This window comes from Augochlora pura, chromosome 2 (assembly GCF_028453695.1).
Source record: "Augochlora pura isolate Apur16 chromosome 2, APUR_v2.2.1, whole genome shotgun sequence".
In the NCBI taxonomy this organism is placed as follows: Eukaryota; Metazoa; Arthropoda; class Insecta; order Hymenoptera; family Halictidae; genus Augochlora; species Augochlora pura.
Window position 1 is genome coordinate 17,741,968 of NC_135773.1, and position 23,192 is coordinate 17,765,159.

Genomic DNA, 23,192 nt, shown 5'->3' on the forward strand with positions numbered 1-23,192 from the left:
AAGCGTAAAAGTTCCCCGACACTGTAATAATGCAGTCTATTTAACATTCATTCATCATACTCGTCGTTCCCCTGTCCACAGGTATCGTCCATCAACAGGGTGCTGAGGAACCTGGCCTCGCAGAAAGAGCAACAGGCGGCAGCGGTGCAGGCACATCAGGGTGCCGAGAGTGTCTACGATAAGCTTCGGATGTTCAATGGCCAGGCTGCAGGTTGGCCACCGGCGTGGTATTCCGCTACGCCCTCTCATCATCCTTTGGCCACTGGAATTCCGACAGCAGCAACCCCTGGTTCTGGCCAGTCGCTGCTACCCGGCAGCCAACTTCATGGACGCGACGACTCGTTGCTAAAACGGAGCGGTGAGTTTCACTCCTATAAATTATAAATATTCTAATCGCACGATATCTTTATCGTTTTCATGCTACACTTCTTGCTTACAGGCTGTAGAAATTATTCTCTCTACAATATACATTTGTATTCAGCGTACTTTTGTATTTGCATTTAGTGTACATTTATATCTAGCTGCTTTGGAATTGAGAGCTCTTTGATTTAATGTTCTATTTATTTTACAATAAAATGTATAATAATATCGAATGGTGAAAGTTATATAAGTTAGTACACTGCAACAGATTTTCAAAGCCTTTTTCGAAAATTATTCGCGACTGTCGCACACTCGGTTATTGTAATTTTTTTTTTACGCGTTTTATAAAACGAGTATTAACTTATTCATTGACTTGAATAATCGGCGGGAAATTTTCTGCCTCCAATAATAATAATTTTAATTCTTTTTTTCTGCTTACTCTACCCATTTTTTGATAGTTATTACAATGTAACATGAAAATAAATCCCACTCGTACACAGATTAAGAAAATATATCGGTAGTATGATTAGATTATTTTGTGAATCTATGGCAAAAGTGTACTTTCACAATTGATCCGCGCAATTTTTATTTTTTATAAAATCTGGGGTCTATAAACAATAATCTTCCCTAGTCTCTAGAATGGAATTAATCAAATGGAACACATATTTACGCATATAACGAAAATTCGCCATTTGGCAAACAATCGTCAATAGCCAAACGATTAAAATTCATCATTTGTATATTACAGAAATTAATCGATTCTTGCACTTTTTATTCTTATTAAATTAAATTCTAATTTTTAGCGAACAGAAATAATTTTAACCAAAGATAGTGTCAACAAATGCCGGCATTTTGTAAATGGAGGTGCAAAAAATTATCGAACGAATATGTGTTAAAACTGCGTATCTTTATGCAAAATCGAGATTGTCCGCATTTATTGCAAGAAATACAGAGTTCTTTCTTCGTTCGACAATTTTGACAGATTCGGAATAAAATTTCGGCATCCCTTAATTCTTTTAATCTTCCTATTGTTTGAAATTTACCGAGCTCAATTTCTCCACAAATGCATAAAACCGGGAGTCCAGATATGACCGGCACTCCGTAATTGTTTCCCCGAACCGAAACCGAGACCATAACCGTTTTCAACCCTCGATTCGTACCACCGATCGCGTTAACTCTCGAGACTGCGTCTATGGTAACGTTTTACAATGTCCCCCCGACAATCTAGTATCTTCTCGTGATGAAAATCCTATCGATTCAGAAGTTCCCATTCACGAAAATAACCTCACTCCGTCCATCTGCCATAATTTTCGTAATCTGCTTATCGACCGCGGTCACGTACGGAATTGTCATCCGCGTAGCAATTTCGAGGCGGGATCTGGACCGCAGCCCGACCAGTTAACGTGATCCTATTAGAAGAGACGTTTCGAACCACGTCCTCCAGGTATTCCTTTCTTCGGCTATAAACTGGCTGGGTCGAATGGTTGCACACCGTGGTAGAATTAAGCCGTCACAATGCGGTGGTTCGCTGAAGGCTCGTGTAAGAACGCTGCGAGAATGACGCGCGTACTGACAGATTATAATACCTCGAGGGTGCTCCCTTGACTTCTACCTTCTTTCGAGCATTGTACCGTCGCCGCTGCCGCCGCTGTACGAGAAGAAGTGGATCAACTATTGAGACCGGATTCCTCTATAGCGTTTGTCTGATTGTATAGCTCCTCGAACGCGTGAAAGCGAATGGGGCCCCTAAAGTACGTGCTACGAAAGGCAACAGTTCTGTTAATGGAGCTTACGGATGATAAACTGCGATTTGTCGACACGTTCCACGAAAATGTTTCTTTTTCTGGAGATGTGGGTAGCTACCGGAAAATATTCTGTTGACAATTGATACGACTGTGAATAGTGTGATTAATGTTTATTTGATGGAACGATACATCCGTTTGATGGAAGTCAGGAAATTGGACTGAATGTACGGAGATATTTTGTAAATGTACGAAACAGTTGCAACAAACGAAAATTGAATACAAATGCATTGTATCGATAATTTGGATAATTTTATATACTACTTGTTTATAATTAACGTTTCTTTCGTCGGAGTAATTCGCGGAGATTTTGTCTCGGAGATATAATTATTTAACACAAGGAATTTTGTATTCGAATGAAAAATCGTTAGATTAGCTAGAAATAAATTAAAACAGTCCAATTTGTTCGTGAAGGACATGAGCAATTTAATAATATAGAAATCTCGAATAAATCAACGGAATACAAGGAAAAGCTGACTATATTATCTCTCGTTTTATTTCTCTACATAACATATGACTGCTGGGCATGAGTCTAAATTTTTAAGCAGCGGTGTATTTATAATAAAATAAAGCTGTCATCTTGAAATCAACTGAACATCTCAATGATAATTGACTGCGCATGTAATATGTAAAATTTATGAAATTCACAAAATTTCATAAAATGGAAGTATTTTATTTAACCAAATTAAAATAGGAAAATAGGAAAATCATCAACTATTTCAATATTCTTACGTTTTGCGGAAACAAATATACTTGGAAAGATTTAATGCATTATTATTAAATTTAATTTTCAAATCTGTCTCCAATTAGTGATGCAGCAAGTATCTTGAAATAATTATTTCGAAAGAACATGTTCCATTGCATTAATCTAAATAATTTGATGGATTATGTATGAGATTATTGTAGTTTTAGAACAATTTTTTAAGAAACCCCTAACTATTGATTTTCGATTATTAACCCTTTTTCATTCTATGTATATGAAATTGAGTCTCGTGACTCATGTAACTGTTACACTTTTAACAATTTTTAAAAATTTAAACTTTAACAATATCTATACAAATAATTTTAGATCGTTTTACAACAATCTCAATGGCGCCGCAGAGTCGCTGTTCGAGTGCAACGGATTAAAGCAACTACAATACAATCCCTGACAGAAAATTTTCATACACCTTTTAAAATGTAATAACTTTTTCAAAACTGCTCTAAATGATTCCAATTCTGTTAAATCTGCAAAGGACTAGTTTTATTCTGCAGTAACTAAAATGCATTTTTAATTTTGCTGTAACTTGAACTGACAGAGACTAGACAAAAAGCTCTCGGTGTTTAACTTTTTTATCTCAGTTTGGAATGAAAATTGAAAACAACGCATTTTATCACATAGTTAAGCTGCAACCACTTAGAAATGTAATAATCTCCCGTTAATGATTGATATCCATACAGAATTGCGATCTTTGTAATCTTTAATCGTTTGTAACTCGTAACAATGTCCACCAATTTGAAAAATGAAGAAAGTTCATAGTACATAGTAAAATTAAAGAAAATGCATAGTACATTAATAATTGGAACGTTTTTCTAAGACTATGTGTTATGAATTGACTGACATTAAAATGAAAAACTAAATGAAATGAATAAATTACCGAGACCTACGAAACGCATTTAACAAATTTTTGTTCTATGTTCCGATGAAAAATTGAAACAACGAGAGTTCTCTATATTTTGTATCGCTCCAAGTAATAGCAAAATTAAAGAAATATATTTTAATCACTGTAGAGTCCCTCTAACATTTAACCAGGGTAGATGCCCCAATTTCCGCGCCTGTCTCTATTCCCGTGCAACCGGGTTAAAAGCATATAGCAAAAGAAAAGTGTAAAATATTAATCGATACCTCTCCCTGACTCTTATACGTCAAAAGGTAAACAAAATCGAAAAAAATATAGATCATCAATTTAAGCATAAAACATTTCTCTTTCTATACGTTTCTAATCCGGAGGCAAGGAAATCGAGACCCTTCGACAGTTAAAACAAGATACAAATAGTTTAGTCCGATATTAGTAAAAGCTATCGCGTTTTAAAAAAGGTTCGAATACTTCTTGTCAGGAACAGAATAAGAAAACTGTCGGTAGATAGAGCGTAAAGTGCGAAATATCGCAAAAAGGTCGTCGTCCACAGCGTGGGTACATTGAATTCGAGCGTGGCGACGGACGTGTTAAAAACGAATTTGGGGAAGGCTCTCGCTCTCCGCTGCGGGGAAAAGCGTCGACAAACAGCTGGCGTCGGTTTTCGAAAACTGTTTGGGTCGGTTTGTCGTCGGAAACGACGCCGTCGAGGCGTACAGATAGCATTTCTTGGCTGCGCGGCGATGCGTCGTCACCTAGAAAATTAAAGCCAACGATCGGTGGGCCTGGAGCGGACTAGCCCGAAATCGTCGGTCGTTACGCGACAGTTGGGGGTGTTCGCGAGGAGAGAAAAGAGGGTAGAGGAGGAGGTAGCAGCGGAGGAGGAAGGGGAGAGGTGGAGGAGATATTCCGGGGATGGTTTCGCCCGTGAGGGACGAAACGGTGCCGGCGAGTAGTGTATGTTTGAGGGTGGCGGTATTTCGAATCCGCAGAAGGGCACCGAGGGTGGAGTGAGTGAGCGAGAGAGAGAGAGAGATAGAGAGAGAGAGAGAGAGGGAGAGAGAAAGGGGAAAGAGAGAAGGGAGAGGGAGAGCGAGAGATTTCGTAGGGTTGAGGAGGAGGGTGTGGGATGCGCGAGAGATGAGCGAACGAGAAAGCGAGCAGCTGACGAGCGGACGATATATAGGTACACATAGAAAATACATATATACCGTAAGGGCGAATATATAGGTACGCGTAGAGTACGGAGGGACGGACACGGACAGAGGGAAAGGGAAATGGCAGGAAGGTATCGGGAGGGATGGAAAGAGGCGAGGGTTCGGTGCGCGGAGGCGGAAAGTAATCGCGGCTCACCGGGAACTGACGACGGCCACCGCGACTCTCTCTTTCTCTCTCACTCCCTCAGCTCTCTCTCTCTCTCTCTCCCTCTCTCTCTCTCTCTTTCTCTGTCTCTCTTTTTTCCATATCTCCGTTCTATTCTCTCCATCTCTCTCCCGCTGTACCCACGCACCAACACGAATCGTGAAGACTATGCGAACCTAGGCCAGGCTACTACGAACTTCTCAGTGTCGAGGAATCCTAAGGACGCTAGTACGCGTCGCTCATTGCAGAATCACTGGAACGATACCACGGACGATACGACCCCTAATTGAATCGCTCTTCTGGACCCGACGGGTGGAAAGATCGAATACTAGAGAAAACCGCCCGAAATTTTCTCTATGTTCGCGACTTTTTGGCGGATTTTTAGGATTGGCGAAGGAATCGTTCCGGACGACCTGTATTTCCTGCTGGGAATTGAGCGGACACGATTTCTGCTGTGAATTGTTCTTGCGCAATTTGTTAACTCTCAAAAAGCGAATCATTTTAATCGGAATATGCGTAGGAGCTTTTATTATTTTATTTATCAACTTTTTCCGATATATTTGTTGCCGTATTCTTTCTAGACACGATAGTCCTCCTGTAGGCCTTAATACGTTGAGTGCCGAAAATCAACCCCAGAGTGTGAGAATTAATCATAGCGGATGGTAATTTAACTGTTTTACATTTTAAACATTCTAAGAAAATTCAATTTAATCCGATATATTGCAATAAAAATGACGTTCGAAAGCTACTTATAAATTAGCATTATCCATGTGTGGCTAACGTGACAAGCAACGTAGTAATAAGAGATGTGAAAATTTCAATCAGTTGTTCAAAACTACATAATCGAATAACAGTATTTATGTACCCAGGTTCGAAATAAACCCGAGCCATACAAGCCTAAAACTACCAAACCAGGCAAAATAGTTTTCGATTTTTTCCTTCCAATTTAACTTCGTGTAAATTAACCGTACAGTGTTCTGTCTCTATCCATTTTAACACGTGGTTTACTAGAGCTCGTAAAAGCACTGCGGAATCATATAAATGTATTTCGTAACATAAAAATAATTCCGACAAGATCCATTACAACAGTTAATTCTGCGATCCTCGCGTACACTGTATCCAAATTTCAGTTTAATTAATAGAGTGCAATGAGGATTTATTTCGAGTATGACGAGAAAATTGTGTCACTTATTCTGTGACAGATGCGACAGTCGGAACGTCAAGGAGTCTGACTTCGCGTTCTGAGCACACAAAATATTTTCATAACTATTTTACTGCAAATTTCAGAAGTTCAAAGACCAGCAATTTTTCTCTGTCATAGTGAAGCAAAGTAGTTTAATTCACAGAAATATTAGAGAACTGGAACAGAATGATAATACCGGGTTACTTAAATTTGTTTTCAGATGCCGGTTCGTTATTATCCCATCAGCAAGAAACGACGTCAGACGGCAATTCAGAACACAATTCGTCTGGTGACGAAGACTCGCAGGTACGACTGAGGTTAAAGCGGAAGTTGCAGCGTAACCGGACGTCCTTTTCGAACGAACAAATCGACAGTCTCGAGAAAGGTTAGAAATTACATTAATTACATAACGACATTACATTGCCCACCTGTATTTCCTTGGGTTCAACGATTGATTCGTTTCATTTGAAATCGTGTAAAGTTATGTGAGTAGATTATGCGTTCTTTAACCCCATGCCTTATCACAAAGAGTCGTGGCGAAGATCTCATATTCAAACAACCAGAATATAATATAATTTAATAAAATTGATACTTTTGGTATCAAAATCTAGAGAATAAAAGTAAATAGAAGCCATACTTACAAGACACAATGATGTTCTATTGTGCTATGGAAATTATTAAAGACGAACAAGTGTTAACCAATGTAGCTGTGAAAGAAATCGTAATGCAATGGGTTAAATAATTCAATTAATTGTTTCGATATTTAAGAATTAAATACACCAGCATGATATTGCGATGGTGTACAAAGAGATACAATCTATGAAAACTAATAATAGAAAGTACAGCAATACTTTTGAATACTTTTTGAATATTATTTCCGAAAAATAATTCCGTCCTTTCTCAAGAAAATAAAAGACGATTTTTTTTAACTTTTAGAGTAAATATTACTTAACTTTCTGACATTTTTCTGGTAGCTGTGATACTTCATACTCGTACAAATCCCAGTATTTGAATATCAAAATATTGAATCAAGTGCTGTTTCGACACCCATACAAAATGAAATTATTTCCCAAAGAACCTAATAATTTTGAAATGTTCGGTAACATTAAGTGAAATAATTATCCACGTCTCTCTCCATATTCTATCAGTGCTTGTTCGTATCAGCGATCGGTACCGAGCACGTCTATGCAAATGTTCGAATCACCGCGCGCGCGCAGATGCTAGAGATGCATCTTGACGCAATAAACTTTCATCCCCGAAGTAAAATGGATTCCGTTCCGTCGGGGTGGTAATAGTAACGGCATAAATATCGGTCGATCTGGCGCGTACTCGTACAAGTAAATTACTGCTTTCCACGGATATCGAGTTTTCTCAAGTATTGGGAAACGCGAGCGCACGCGAGCGCTCTTTATAACAGCTATAATTGGATCCGCAGAGTCATTCAAGTCGGTCCCGGGTTCCCGAGTATCGTCGATAATTATCCTTTTAATCTTGTCTCGTGGTGATTCAAAATTATGCGCGATTAATAATCTGTATACACACGGGACACGCGCGCGTGTAGGTGCTCGGGACACGGGAGAGATCGGTGGAAAGAGCGAGATCGTGTGTCGCGAACAGATCCACGGAAGGAGGCACGTTTAATAACGAGCACTTGTTGCAAACTGGTTTCGTTTTAGAATTCGAGCGGACACATTACCCGGACGTGTTTGCACGGGAGCGTCTCGCCGAGAAGATTGGATTGCCTGAGGCACGTATCCAGGTGAGTGTGAATGTGCGAATGCGGCGTGTGCTTTCTCTTTCTCGTTCGCTCCACCCACCCCTTTTTCTCCCACGGGCCACCCTCCGACATCCCCGCGCTTGGCCGCCGGTTTCTCTTTTTCCCCCTTTCTTCTACCCATCCTTTTTTCCTCCTATTTCTTTTCTTTCGCTTCATCTCCTCCCTTTCCTTCCACGGTGCCGGAGACCACCTCCCTCTCTCCGCGATGGTCTTTCTCCATTCTCGACGACGTCTTCTCCGCTGCCTCTTCTTTATCTCGAGGAGGGCCGACGAGGCGAGGCGAGCTCGCGCGACGACGACGACGCCGACGCCCTTTCATTAAGCGCCCTAAACGCGCGACCATGCTGCACCCGGGATATTAAACACCACCGACGAATCCGCGAGTTACCTCGGGATTTTATCTTCGTGGTCTCTCTTTGCTCGCTGCTTCTTTGCGCGACTTAATTTCCGTGGCGAGGTCTTGATGCATCTTGGGTTGATTAAGACGGACTACGCTCTTCAAGGATGCGATACAGGGAGAAAAGGAACGGTCAGATTTTTTCTTTATTACACCGTCCTTTACAAAGACGGCCTCCGGTTGACGTTAACTGCTGTTAATGGTTCGTTTTTCATCCGTTCGGCGGTCCAACTTCTTCGACGGTCTCATGAATTATTGAAACTGAAATGCTAATGATAAATTGATACGACTATAACCGTCGATACAATATTTATAAAAAGTTGGTTTTACCGACGATCGTAATGTTGCGGGAATCAACATTCAAATAATATTCGTGAAATCTGTACCGTTTACGTAAATCGTGGTATTTGATCATTACGATGCTCTAGATCTGGTACGTACAATTGCTTATAAAAATAATGACGCAGTTCTATTCTTATTGTATAGCTGCAGACAAGCGTGACAAATTCAAAAAACTATAATTTCTAAATCTATATAATATACAATCTATTCAACGGACTACACACAGAATATTCAATTAATCACTCACTGAACAACATTCTAGAGAGACTTTATAATATTATATTTTTCATCGTTTTTTACTTTAAAAACATAAATATCGTGTTAAATAAATGAAGTAATCAAAAGTAAGATGTTTCGCAACATATATACCGCTTTTAAACTTTGTTGTGCAATTTTAAAGAGGTAAAAAATCTGAAACGTTTGTTATACATGTATTTAGTTATCTAAACATTCAGGAATGCTCGCAAAAGTGCCATAGAATTTAGTAAGAAACTTATACACGTGTACAACTTTTTAGGGTCAATATTCGATAAGATGATTTAGTTTCGGTTTGTTTCCAAAGTTTGTGCTCACTTTATTCTGTTCCTCTTCTTAACTTTTCGAGATTAATTAGTTTTATCGGATTCTTTCCTACTATATATTCTTTCAATCTCTTCAGAGTGAAATCTTTTCGTTAACATATCAGTTGTTAATCTCGGACTCTTAGGCTCGTAAAATTGACTTCTTTTAATTTGTTATTCGTTAAGATACAATACGTTCATTATCCTAAGATCATAAGCACAACAGCTGAAATTCTAAAAAGATAGTTAATCGGCTATCACTTAATTCGTCTCGCTCGTACGTAGCTTTATAATTATAATCCTAGACTACCTCATCAAGGTGTGCTTATTTGAAAAACGAGATTGCTTCGGATCTCGAAATAGGTACGTTTCGTTTTATTTCGTGCTCTCCCCGGCATTGCTCGTCGTCGAAACGCGGGAGCAGCGAAACGGAAAAAGAAGAAACGCCGGCGGCCGCCATTTCTTCGGATGATGGTCGCGGCTCGTCCTCAACCCGTGACCCCGTATCTAGCGTAACGTCGAAGCGACTTGCGTTCGGCGTATCGCAATTAATTAATATAACATGATTGCTCGAGTCGCGGGGGTGACGTACGGTTATATGAGCTAATATGTGCGCAGCCTTATCGAACAATGTTTGGCCGCGCGGTGCCGCTGGCTCACCCTGTTGGACCCTCTTGCTATCCGACCGGCCTCCCTCACCTGGTTCGAGGATAGGGGGTGGTGAAGTGGCCGGCGGGCTTTCGCGTCGGTGGTAGTAACCGGGCGGTGAGCGTTATGTGGACATACAAACAGTGCAAGACCATGTTGACGCATGTTTTCAAGCCTCGTTGGCTGGTATTGATCTTGCTAAGTGCAGGAAACCGGGAGTGCCGGCGCGAGAGACGAAGCAAGAAGAGAGACGCCGAAGTACGCGCAAGAGAAACAGAGAGCCGGCGAGGAGGGAAACAAGGAGAGCGGAGTAGACGAAAGGAGGAAGAGAGTCAGAGAGGAAAAGAGGAGAAGAAAGAGAGAGAGAGAGAGAGGAAACAAGAGAAAGCTCGCGCAAGAGGAGGGAAAAGAGACGGAGGGGAGGAAGAAGGAACCGAATGGAAAGAGAAAAAAAGCGTGAAAGGGGTAAGAGGAATGATTCCACCGGCGGACCTGCTCGCCGTCCGATCAACGAATACAGGGGATACGGCGAGCCAAGGAGAAACGGGAGCGAACAAGACATACGCAGGAGCAATGGGCGAATGCGAAACGAAGCGAAGCGAAGCGCGGCGTGGCAGGACATGGCGTGGCGTGGCGTGGCGTGGCGTGGCATGGCGTGGCATGGCGCGGACTTCACCACCGCGGCACGCTACGAAACGCCACAGAACCGACATATCCCGACCGAGCCGTGAGGGATCCAGCAGACGGCCTAAGAGGGTTCGAATGCAACCATGGCAACGTCGCGTCCCCAGGGAGGTTGCCCTCTGATTGGTTGTTCCTCGCTTTTCCACCTATACCTTGAATACTCTCGCACGAGTTTCGCCACGCCGCGCAACAACGCTGGCCCGATTATCATCTATGGCAATGGACGAATCAACCATGTGCGCGATGGCCGATGCTGCTTCCAATATGTGCACATTAACATTTCTCTGGGACCACGTTCCTGCCTCGAACCCGACCAGCGTTGTCCTGGCTATCGAACACGCAGAATAGGATCGTTTCGCAATTTTGGAACATTTTCCGTAGCCATCTTTTCTCGTAATCCCGTCTTCTGGATTCAAATCGTTTTTCTTGACTCTTTGCAGCTCGGCGAAACTTTGTAATCGCCCAGTGATTTATCGCGTTCTTTAATCTTATTTCATCTTCAGCCACAATGTGGTAAAAGCATCTTGTTCTGTCGCTTCTCCGTCGTCATCAAGACTACCCATCGCGGTTTTCACCTTTTATTTCGTGTATCAGAGCTAATTCATTTCCTTTTCTCGAAGTTCGTTGTTTTATATCTTGAGGTTGACATTTGCTAGTGTCGAGTTGCACGAGCTTATTTCTACCCATATAAAGCATACGAACTGCACAGAGTTACCGATATCTTCCGCTAGAGCAGATTCTCGATTTGCAATTAACCAACGTGATAACGACCTAGATATTTTACACAGATTCTAACGCAATGAAAATTATTCTTATTATTTGAAAACCAGAGATTACATCGTAAACCACACATTTTACGTACACGGTTCCAGTTATACGATCGAAACTGATTTATTTAATAATTTCCCACGAAACGGATGCGCATACAGTGACGGCTATATGTATACTTGGGTACACTTGAAAAACTTTTTTTTACAACTTTCTCGGATGATCGAGAGACGAAAATACCTATTTTAAAATATTGCTATTACTTGGAATGACAAAGAAAGAATAAAAATCTCGCGTTTAACAACTTTTTTATCTGAACGTATAACGAAACTTTGAGAAATGTGTTTTCTAGACGTTCGTAATTTATTTATTTCGTTTAACCCTTTGCGGTCGGAGCCATTTTAACTTGAGATCCAAAATATTTCTCCAAATAAACTTACGGCGTTTCCATTTTAAGTAACCTGGTGCGTTTTGCACATTATAGAATTGATATTTGCGACTCTTGCAATAGTTAACAGGCTCTTAACAGTTTTTGTATGTAAGTAAACTTGATAAAAATGAGTTTGAAACGTGGTATAATAATTTTCAGCGACGCTTTAGAGGCGCCATCCGACCGCAAAGGGTTAATTGTTTATTTTAATGTCAGTCTATTCTTAACGCATTGTCTTAGAAAAATATTTAAATTATTAAAATATTAAAATTATTAATCATTCACTCATGACCCACGTAAAATGTATTAAACAAAGAAATGCTTCCTTCGTCGTTCCCTCCGGGTTCTTTAAATTATTTTTGGCCGATCAAGGTTAAATTACATTCTGCAGCCGTCATAAGATACTAAAATTTGCCAAACCTCCACCGCCAATTATTTCTCCTTGGAATTCTGAAACTTGATGCGCAAAAAAATGAGAAAACTTCGTGCCGCTTGAAGTTGAACGCGTGCGTTCCTCGAGTTCGTGGTCGGGCGGAGAAGTTCTGTGGGATCTTCTTAAAATTCGCTTGCCACGCCATCTTCTAAACATTGCCAATCAAAGTAGAAGGTACACGTCCGGCGAGAGGAACGGGCGTGTAGCCGGTTCGTGGAATTCCGAATGGATCGATTCAAACGAGTTTTCGGGGACGTGGTAGGACGAGTTTACGAGGAACGACGGTATTGGGCGAAAGGAGCTTGCTGCAGGCGAATGGTGGATATTCGCCGGTGGGGGTGCTAGAACGCGATTTGCCACGTCGCCGACGAGATGAAATTTATTTTTTGATTCGATTTGAAGGCCGTCGGGTATACGCTGTTCAAGATCAAGTTGCCCCAACGCCGCCATAAAATAATCTCGAATTTCCTTGATCGACTGCGGCCCCGCATTGAAAATCTTTGGTTCCTCTTCTTCGCCCTTCTTATTTGAAAAATTAGAAAAATTAGAAAAATTAGAAAAATTAGAAATATCCTGGACCGTTTCGCGATATCAGCCAAGACATCGGATGTAAAAATATTTTAACTGGAATTAAGTTGTTTTTGCGGAATTCGTGATAATCGTATTTTTCGATCGTTCCATGCGTTAGCAGGTACACGAAATCGTGAAGTAAGCGGTCACGATTTGCTCGTCCATTTGCAATGTTTGCCGTACAGTCTCGCGTCAGTCGCATCGTATTGCAAGAAAACCATTATGTGCATACATGGCGCAAGTGCGATGGATACGTTGACGTTCGATTAGCAGTGATAAATGGGAAAGAAATAGAAGAAAAAATATCGTGCGGAAAATAGAAGCTGTATTGGATGTAAAAATCAAACAGTTTGTGGATAGGGATTTAAGTGCATCGGTAAATGTTGTATCGAAAAATGTCACGAACTATTTTCCAGAAACACCCGGGAAGATAAATTTCGAAGTTTGTATGATTCAAGTGATAAAAAGAATTTTCTGCGGTTTTCACAAAACCAAAGAATCGAAAGTGTTCTTAGAACTTTTTAAAATATTTCTTCAAACAAGAAAAAAGTTTTTCAAATAGTTCTTGCGTTCTAATGAAATTTCAGAGGAAGCTAATGATTAATGTGTTTAAGTACAGTAGAATTAATAATATGCATCGATAATCGAAGAAAAGGTGAACCAAAAAGAATTCTTAAATTCTTCTTTTAAAATAGTGAAAATGGCATGCTCGAATCACTTTTATTCACTGATATATTAATCGTTGAATGAAATTGTTTAAAATCCATGTTACGCGGTATTGTTTTCCGCGAATTTCTGTGAATCTATTCTCCTCTTTTTATCGACAATTGTTTTGCGAATCGTTCGTCAAAAATCTGTAAAAATATATTCGTGAAAAATTATGGGCTCTGCGAATTTATGCGCAAAATGAAGTTGCGTATCTATGTGTAAAATGAAAATTTTCTTCATTAATTTCAATGAATGAGAGTTAACTGAAAATGTATGATTAAAATCATAAATATGAATTTAGTCATAAATGTATGACTAAATGTATAAAGCACGCAGCCTAGTAATAACGTCTTTCGTCGAAACAAGAAACCCGCCCTTTTACCAAAATCGTATTAACGTACGGAATGATTGGCGAACGAACGTGTAGACATTGGAGGTAAAATCGAGGGGAAATAATGCCGCCGACTGCGATTCTCTCGCGCATTGTTACCGGCCGTTATTCCCCGGTATACGGTAATTAAAAAAGTTACGGGCATTGTTGGTTATCGAATTTTTCTATCGTTGTTCTCATTATCGTACGACAGTTCGTCGTTGTTCACGAGCGAAACAGCCGACGTAGCAATTGTCGACTATTATACGCCGGAGCACGCCTCTCGCTCACGAATTGGGAAAACTGAGAACGCTGCGCTTTTTTTTTTCATCGTGCAAATGAACCCAACGATCAGCCCACTGCATTACGGCACGCGATCGACCCCTTGCATCTTTTTCGCGAATACTTCGGGAGACTCGTCGTCGGGCTCTAGGAATCTCGGACGAGGGACATACGGAGTGGGGAAAAATTACTATGTAATCCGGAGTTTGTGCCGACAGTGCTCGGAGAATGAGGGGAGATCGACATATCGAAGGGAGAGGGAATCCTCTTATCGCGACGAGGTATCTTCGAAATCAGGAAATCCGGGGAAGCGCGACAAAGAACTTAAGCTCCGATTTGCTGCTTGAGGTTACCATTTATTATACACACCGTATCGTCTCTAGTGCCCGCGCGATAAATCTGTCCCGATAATTCTCGCTAGTATAATAGTTATAGATTCAACCGGCTTCTTGTTTTCCCTCTGTCATAATTTCATCTTTCCGGTAAATATTTACCTTACCGAGCTGAAATCTGTTTACCTTTCCGGTGTTTAAAAATCCCCTTTATTTAATCGCTAAAACAAAGTATCAATCGAGAGTGCTTGGAATAATAACTCTTTCCAATTGAAAAAAAAAACAAAAACGCGAAATTTTTGAAGCTTGAAGGTTTGTCATTGTTCCGCAATATAACTAAATTGATGTGAACATTCTGGATAACTTTTATCTGAAAAATAATTATAGGTTTTTTTTAAATATTTTCAAAAATCTACGGGGAACTTGGCGGAGCAATGTTGTACTATAAACAAGCACTGTAAACACCTAGAATACCAAGACCAACCGACAATTATTGTTTAGAATCTCGCTCAGGTCCATGCATTCCACTATAGTTTCTTTAAATTTTACTCTTCTTTCTAAAAAAACTAGTACAAACACATTATTTTTTATCCTTCTCTGGTCTGTAATTATTCTACGAAAACCTCGAAAAAACAATTAGATATAGGACAAAGCGACTAAAGTAAATAATTAACATTTATTTAATCTCGAGCGTAACGAAATATTTTGTCACGTGGACAAAGCGACTGTTCTGACAATGGCGGTACAGTTTGTCATGACTGGACTGCGAATGTCTTTGCAAAATAAACATTTTCTAAATTTCGACCAGACAAAAATATCGTCATACAGTATTCTTTCTTTTTCAAATATATTTACAGTTTTGTCTCTCATGTATTCGCATGTATGTCATATTTCTACGACATTGGGTTACTACGGTATAATGTAAAAATAATTCTAACAATATCCGTATAAGAAGCGACAATAAAATATGACTTAAACAGAATCCGTCGAACTAAAATGTGAAATGGACACATATTAATTGGGAAACCATTTGCGCGATATCGGCTTCACTTCCACCGATATTCGATTAATATAGATTTTTCGCGAGATATTTCACCAGAAAAACAATTTTTTGCTTAATTTCTTATGTCGCAATGAAGTCACAGTCAGCGTCAATCCAATAACTAAGCACTTCTTTTCAAGATTTCTTGTCCGTTCTATTAACTCGGCGCGTTACGTGGAAGATAATCGAGGACGGAGACTCGATGGTTAATGTCTCAGAATGGATTGATATTGAAACTGACGAATGCTCCTTGCGAAGAACAGAAGAAAAAGAGCATGAAAATTCACGGTTCACCGGCTAGCTGAGGACACCTTTGGCAATCTCGTTGCAGACTGCATCGAGCGACGCTAACGTCGCGAATAAATTCAAGTTGCCGTCTGCAGGTACGCGCGGTGCCGTCGCGCATCCGATAGGCGGAACTCCGTGCCGCGGCGGAAAAAGAATCGGAAAAAAAGAAAGTGTCTATGAGGGTAGGAGGGCAGAGGAGCACGGCGGGAATACAGCGAGAGTAACTCAATTTCCCGTCCCGACAACTGCTCAATCACAATTAACAAACTGCAGGGGAGTCTCGTGCAAACTCGGTTGCGTATCCTCCGCGGGTAGGAAAAAGTATCTAAATTTCACGCTGTTGCGTGGGCGTACGGGGGGCGGGGGCAGACTGGCACGGAAGGGGACGTTGGGTGAGGCACGGCAGGGGAAACAGGGAAGAGACAGTGAACGAACGAGGAAGACGGCGCACTCTGACGGTGGAGCCAAAGGCACCCAAAAGTGGTAAAAAACATTTTCTGTGTGTACAACCAAATTTTTAGCGGCATTTTAGATGAGACATTAATTATGTCTACCTGTGAACATTGAATAAGTTGCAGAATCTATTTTTTAGCGACATTTATAAAGGGAGGAATAATTATAATTAATAATTATTTAATATAAAAGTGTAACAACAATTGACGATTCATGAACAATGAATTAACAACCAATTCACAGCAAATTATTACAAATTTGTATACAAGTCTTTAATACAAATCAGCTCTTTAATACAAATGTGACAATCGTAAGTTAATCTTTAGATTTTATGTATGCAATTTCATCAATTTAGAACAGTTTATAAAATGTATATTCTATATTGTTTAACGTTAATGATATTGCTATATCTTTCGCGTCGGCAATTAGTTTTTAAATAAAGGTAAAGCTTCGACCTACAAAATGCGGGCAAGACGAACACTGCAGCCCACTGTACTTACAATTAACAATATTTCTACTGCGATTTTGTGCATACTTATTTCTTTTGACATCTTTGCGTTTAAATGCAAATAATTGTGAAAACTGTGGAGATTTCAAAATATAGATAATTTGAGTAATATATTTATTAATAATATATTATTAATATTAACTCAATAGGAGCAATAACAAAACAAACATTACCTTCTTCATTTTTTATTTTTTATTATCAATTATTATCATTATTATCAACGTAGAGTGTAAAAGTTTAACACAACTATTGTACAAAAAGTGAACAAATCAGTTGTGGAGAAATAATTAACCTTGTAGAATAATATGGGGTTGAAATTTGAAAAGTGTCCTTTCACTCTGCTTGGCAGAAACAGTGTTAAAGAATCAAATGAAAGAATAAAAATGTCACAGAAACATAAAAAAGACATTTCGAGTAATTCGAGTGCATGTCAAGTAGACTCGAATCCGGTACTCATTATTTAATTTAAAAAACTAACGTAAATATAAACGACGATTTTATTTCGGATGATTACAAGATGGGTAACTTCAGAGCCGCCTACAAAGAGATGGCAAAAGAATCCATGCCAAAATCATAGTCCGTATTCCCAGCGAAGCATACATGCGATTTAACTTTTCATCATAGCGATATCCTATAGAAATAACTTTTTGTCGCGTTTGGTGGCTTCGGCCGCGCTGTGCGCGGTGGGAGAGGAATGGAGCGCGGCGGAGGGCGAGAAAGAGAGAATGGGTGGAAAAAATGAGCGGAGAGAGGGAGGCTGGAAAGGTGAGGAATGAAAGTACGAGAGCACGAGTGGAAAGGAGAATGAACGGGCGAGAGAGTGAGGATGGATAGGTGCGGATAATGCGAATACATCGCGCGGAGTGACGCCCTTATCGTGACAAAAGCACCGTCATTGCGTCGGTTGCAGGTGTGGTTCAGTAATCGCAGGGCGAAGTGGCGTCGAGAGGAGAAATTACGGAACCAAAGGAGAGCAGCCGTCGATCAGGTAGTCGGCGGAGGCAGCAGCGGCGGCAGCGGCAGCACAGCACCCCCGGCAGCAACCCCTGCTACACCACGGTTACCCTTAAACGCCGGATTCAACGCCATGTACTCGTCGATACCGCAACCGATCGCCACAATGCCCGACACTTACAGGTAACCGCTTTATATTCGCTCATTATATCTTCGTTTCACAGACCGGCTCTCAAGCGTCGAGCAACCCTTCTTGCTGAACTCCGACCTACGCTGCCACTATTTTACGATCACACCACTTTGCCTTTTTTCTATTTTGTTCTCTCCGGTGCACGAACGCTTGCATTATTATTATCGCTGTCGTTTACACTGACATACCTACCACGCTCGTGATAGTATCTGGATTCTAGATTTACGTACACGAAGGAATGGATCGTGTAGAAAAGAATCAGAGTGTCGCTTGATCGTTACTATGGGAGCTTAGCTTTATTTTGGTTGCAGATGTTTCCAAGTCGTCGCACGGTATGACGATTATATGGATGTTAAAATTGTACAAGTTAATTTTAACGACCGCGAGTTAAAGGGAAATATGTTTCTTCTATTTATTAAAATTATTCAATTGAGAGTAATGATAAAGTATCTTCAATTGCTTTGTAGTGTTTTCGGGTCTCTGCAGAACTTTTTCAGATTTTTCACTTTTGTTGCGACGGCAACACCCGAAGATCGAACGTGCCTAGCCACCCCTTCAGCAATTAAGCCATAAATGTGCTAATAGACCTGCGATGGGTAAAAAACCATCCGAACTAGACGACTTTACGGCCACCGCACTTCAAGAAATTCGACCCGACGAACGGACAACACGTGCGACAGATCCACAGAACCCTTGCACGGACAACCATTCATTTTCACTTTAACAAACGAAGAAGACACAAACCAGAACTTTGGACCAAATTTCCCACACGTCGTTCCAAGTTTCTTCCGACACACCCACCTGCAATCAAAGACGCTTCATTTCCTCCACCAAAAACTACTCTCCACCAGTCAACAGAAAACCGAGGTGACAACAGACAGAACACGACGCGACAAAGACAGAACGCAAACCCGAATTCGAACAGAACGCATCTAGAACGCATAGAGAACGCATTCAGAAATCGCATAAGACACATTCACAGAACGCATTCAGAAATCGCAAAGAGCGCTTATACGAAACGCGAACATCATACCTGTACAGTGTTGTATTAATTAAGCGTGAATAAAAGCAAGCAAGCGCCTTCATCACTAAGCATTGCACCAAACGCGTATACAACTTTATTATGCAAGCAAATGTTTACTTTCTCTCGTATTTTTATATTGGCTTTGATATTGATATAACCGTGATAACACCGTACAAGAGTTGAACTAATTCATCCTCGTCCTAATACTTTTCCCAAAGAATAGAAAGACACGACGATGTGAAAAGAAATACAATTTCATTAAAAGGTTCGCATAAACTGAATTTTTTATCGAATAAAATGCTGTTGTCATTTTTTTCGAGCGACATTTATCTCGATGTAATTACTTGTTAACTTTCGCTTGGGAACCCTTTCTTCAAGTATTATTAGAAGATTTACGGTTTCTGAAACAAGAATTAAAAAATAACATATATTTAATAATTGAAATGTAACGAAGCGTGTCTCGTTTGAAGTTACGAACTCAATTATTTGTTAAATTATGTACTACATTTGATGAGAATTTTAGGGGATGCTTTTCGAAACTTAACGTGTTAATAACCTGCGCAATAAGCTACCAAGTTGCTCATCACTTTGCTAAATTACTGGCCGTATCTGAAGCAGTTCCGTGTGAATCAGCCTTAAGGTTTTGAACAGTGGACATTGCAAGCTTAAGAAAGCCTTACAGAGCAAGAAAATTACCATCGAATGATCTGAAACAGAAAATCTCGCGTAAAAGTCAGTTATTGGACACTCGAGAGTGGTCGAGTCACGTTCCGTGACGGATCCTCCCGGAATGCTTTGGAATCAACAGAGATTGGCACTCTCCGGTTACCGTTTCCTGACGCGGATCCGTTTTCTGTTCGCAGCTCGATGTCAAGCACCTTGGGCGGGTCAATGGGTGGAAGCTGTCTTCAGCAACGCGCCGAGGGATATCCAGCGTACGTGTTCCACGAGCCTCTCCACTCGTTGTCGCAGTCTTACTCCCACGCACACAGCACTGCTGCGCACTCGCAACCCCATCGTGGTATCCCGACCTCTCATGGTGGAACCCCCACCACACCCGGCGGACAGCCTGCAGGACCAGGTGGTGCGCCCTACCAGCCGACGACCTCGACCGCGACTGGTGAGTTTCCGCTTAAGGATTGTTTGTTTGTTCCTGCTGAATCTTCAAAGGCATTTATCGGTACCCACTTCGCCTGCGCCGCTCCGGTACGCGCTAATCAAGGTCGTGAGTTCCGATGGCTTTACACCCCTGACAACGGATACTGTGCATAACTGCAATTATTAGACCGCCGATTCTTATGCACCAAAATGTTCTTCGTCAATTTTACGAAATAGAAACTCCGTAGAAATTTCTGTCTCTCTTCATCCCATCAAGGAAGACGCTATACTTTGTTGTTTTCTTTGCGAGCGACGAGAGTAATACCAGACCATCGTGGTGTGAAACAAATTTTCCTTTATCGGCTTTCTACGGTACATCTTTGCAATTTATCCGAAGAACCTTACACAATCTGTGACATTTGTCTTCAGTATTCTATAGAGAGTTATAGTCCGTACGCTGCACATATATTGCTCTCGATGGGTTAATAACTTTATGAAGTCAAAAGAAATTAATCGATGTTTTTTGTTACTCTATTTTGTTTTTTTTAAGGATCTACCTCTTGTATTATAACGAGTCAGACTCGTGATTTTTTTTAAAGCCAAACATTTGATTCACCTGTTATCGAAGCCAATAATGAAAGTAAATGAAGACAGAGAAGAAAATATCCTATTAGGGAAATTATTAAAAATAAAGAATTGCTGATTAACATTTTATCAATCGTTAATTTTAAAAGAATTTTACGAATTTCTAACAAAATTGTTCAAAAACTGCAATGTACTTGTTCATAATCCATCAAATTATTTACATTAATATAATGGAATTAGTTATTTTGAAATTAATGTTTAAAAGAAAATTATTTGGTTCTATTTAGACACAGTTCAGTTACGGAAAAGCCTATTCATAGGTTTTTGATGCACTAAATGTTAAAGTAACTCAGGAAGAAATCATAATTTAAAGGGTTAAAATCGCATCGATGGTCATTAAGATTTGTGAGATGTTCAGTTTTTAAAAATTAATTAACGATTTGGGGCAGTCATTATAATAGCATTCTAATAGGTGAATATTCTTCAATTCACTGTTTCAAATTCCAGCTACTTTTTTTATCATGAATGCATAAAATTCGTAATTTTGTAATTAATTCGTATGAAATTAATTCTAATGAAAGTTTCGAGTTACGACTGTGCCTTTTGATAACCGAAACCAATGTTACACCAGTTTTCTTATCAGTCATTAATTTATACTAGTCCTTTATAGGAACCTTTAACATACCCATATTAACAAAGCATATTTAAGTTAATCTTATTATGAAGCAAAAAATAAAAAATCTAACGAGACATAATAATATTATTATAATCAGTGGTAGTACATCAGACGTTTAATAAAATATTCAAAATAATTATTTTCTGCTTCCAATGTCTTTAATCTTACAATGTTTTAAATATTTAAACATGTTGAACATTTTGAATAAATATTATTTACTATTTACTACTGTTGTAAACTTAATCGAAAATTATTTGTTTAAATTAATCGAATAGAGATTGCAATATCATTCTAATAATATACCAACAAATCTTTACGTATTTTATACGTGTTATAAATATAAATACAACGATTTTCTTTCCACCGGAAGAAAGATTATTTAGTTATGCGTTAATAATCAATCTAGCTAGAAGTAATGATACAACAGTTGAAAAATAGTTAATAGTAAAAAAACGCTGCAGTCAGTAATTTGTATTCAAATTGATTATTTTCCGAATTAGTTTCTGTAAAAGTAAATTCTTATTCAAATAACAAATAGCTTTTTATCCAAATGAATTTTTATCCGAATCAAATCTTATTCAGGCAAATTTTTATCCGAATGAATGAAATCTACCATGATTTTAATGTAATTTATAATATGAATAAAATATAAATGGAAGCAATATTATCCGAAGGATAATCGTACGATAAAAATATAATACATACAATGTCATAAAAATTATATCGAAAGTCTTCTGCCATGCTTTCTTACTTTAGCCAGCATTGAAAAATAAATTTCAACTTCGTGTTCTTATTTCTTCAAAATAACATTGAAGTAGTAGTCGTAAACAGTATGCAGTAATACGCCACTTCGATTTGATACAAGAACTTGCGGTACGAAGAAGGCATTATCTTCTTTATTCAAAGCGATCTCAAAGATCCGTGCCAATTGGAACCGATTTGCGCGAGCGTATGAAGCTTCTTGGCTCGTTAACCGGCTGTTTATGGCCTACGATGGGTCCATAAGGTTATAGTTTCATCGTCGCCGGAATGCGTCCAATTTTCTTTTAGTTTGGCCCTGCAATAATTCGAAATTTAATGCTTCCTGCACAGATGTTTAACGCCCGGGCAGGAAAAGGAGCAAGTTACGGAAAGATAAAGTAACGTTTTAACCGCGGCGCTTCCTCGCATTTTTCAAGAGATTTTCCTCCGTTTCTGAGGTAGACGGCTTAAACAGGCCGACACAGAGGGCGGAGAACGCCACGATTGGTATCGCGTGTTCGCGCTGCCCGACGCGTGTCTTTTGCAGAGAGCGGCAGACTCTTCTTCCCGCTCAAACGTACTTATACCGTGCCATTGAAACACCCGCCTGATTACACACGCTCGAGGATTCGGGCCGCGCAATTGCGGCCAGACAGTGAAAAAGGAAAACAGCGCGCGTCATCGCGAAAACTAGTTACCGTAGCAAACGACATCACCGGAAATACGTAGAATAGCCGCAAGAAACTTTGTTTCGGCAGGGAACGCGCTCGGAATTTATGATCGACCCGGGAAATCGCAAATAAATTTACCGCACCTTTGTAACAAGATTCTCGCTCGTCCCTTTCGTTATCGCAATAAAATTCGTTGTACAAACTGACCCACTTCCGTTGGTCCGTTATTTATTAATTAACAACAGCCGTAAATTAATTGAACTAAATATCCAGATAATAAAAGCAAGATCGAAAAATCGGTAGAACGTACAGGATGAACACAGTCGAACATATGACCG

At 39.9% G+C, this 23,192-nt stretch overlaps 1 protein-coding gene across 1 annotated transcript in view; it reads left to right on the top strand.

Moving 5' to 3' along the window:
* Toy (paired box 6 protein twin of eyeless) overlaps positions 1-23,192 on the top strand; it is an 87,666-nt gene that overhangs the window by 59,784 nt on the left and 4,690 nt on the right. The window contains exons 6-10 of the mRNA XM_078196031.1: positions 82-358; positions 6,544-6,708; positions 8,000-8,082; positions 17,826-18,052; positions 19,947-20,203. Of these exons, the coding sequence (XP_078052157.1) occupies positions 82-358; positions 6,544-6,708; positions 8,000-8,082; positions 17,826-18,052; positions 19,947-20,203 (1,009 nt within the window). The remainder of the gene's footprint in view (positions 1-81; positions 359-6,543; positions 6,709-7,999; positions 8,083-17,825; positions 18,053-19,946; positions 20,204-23,192) is intronic.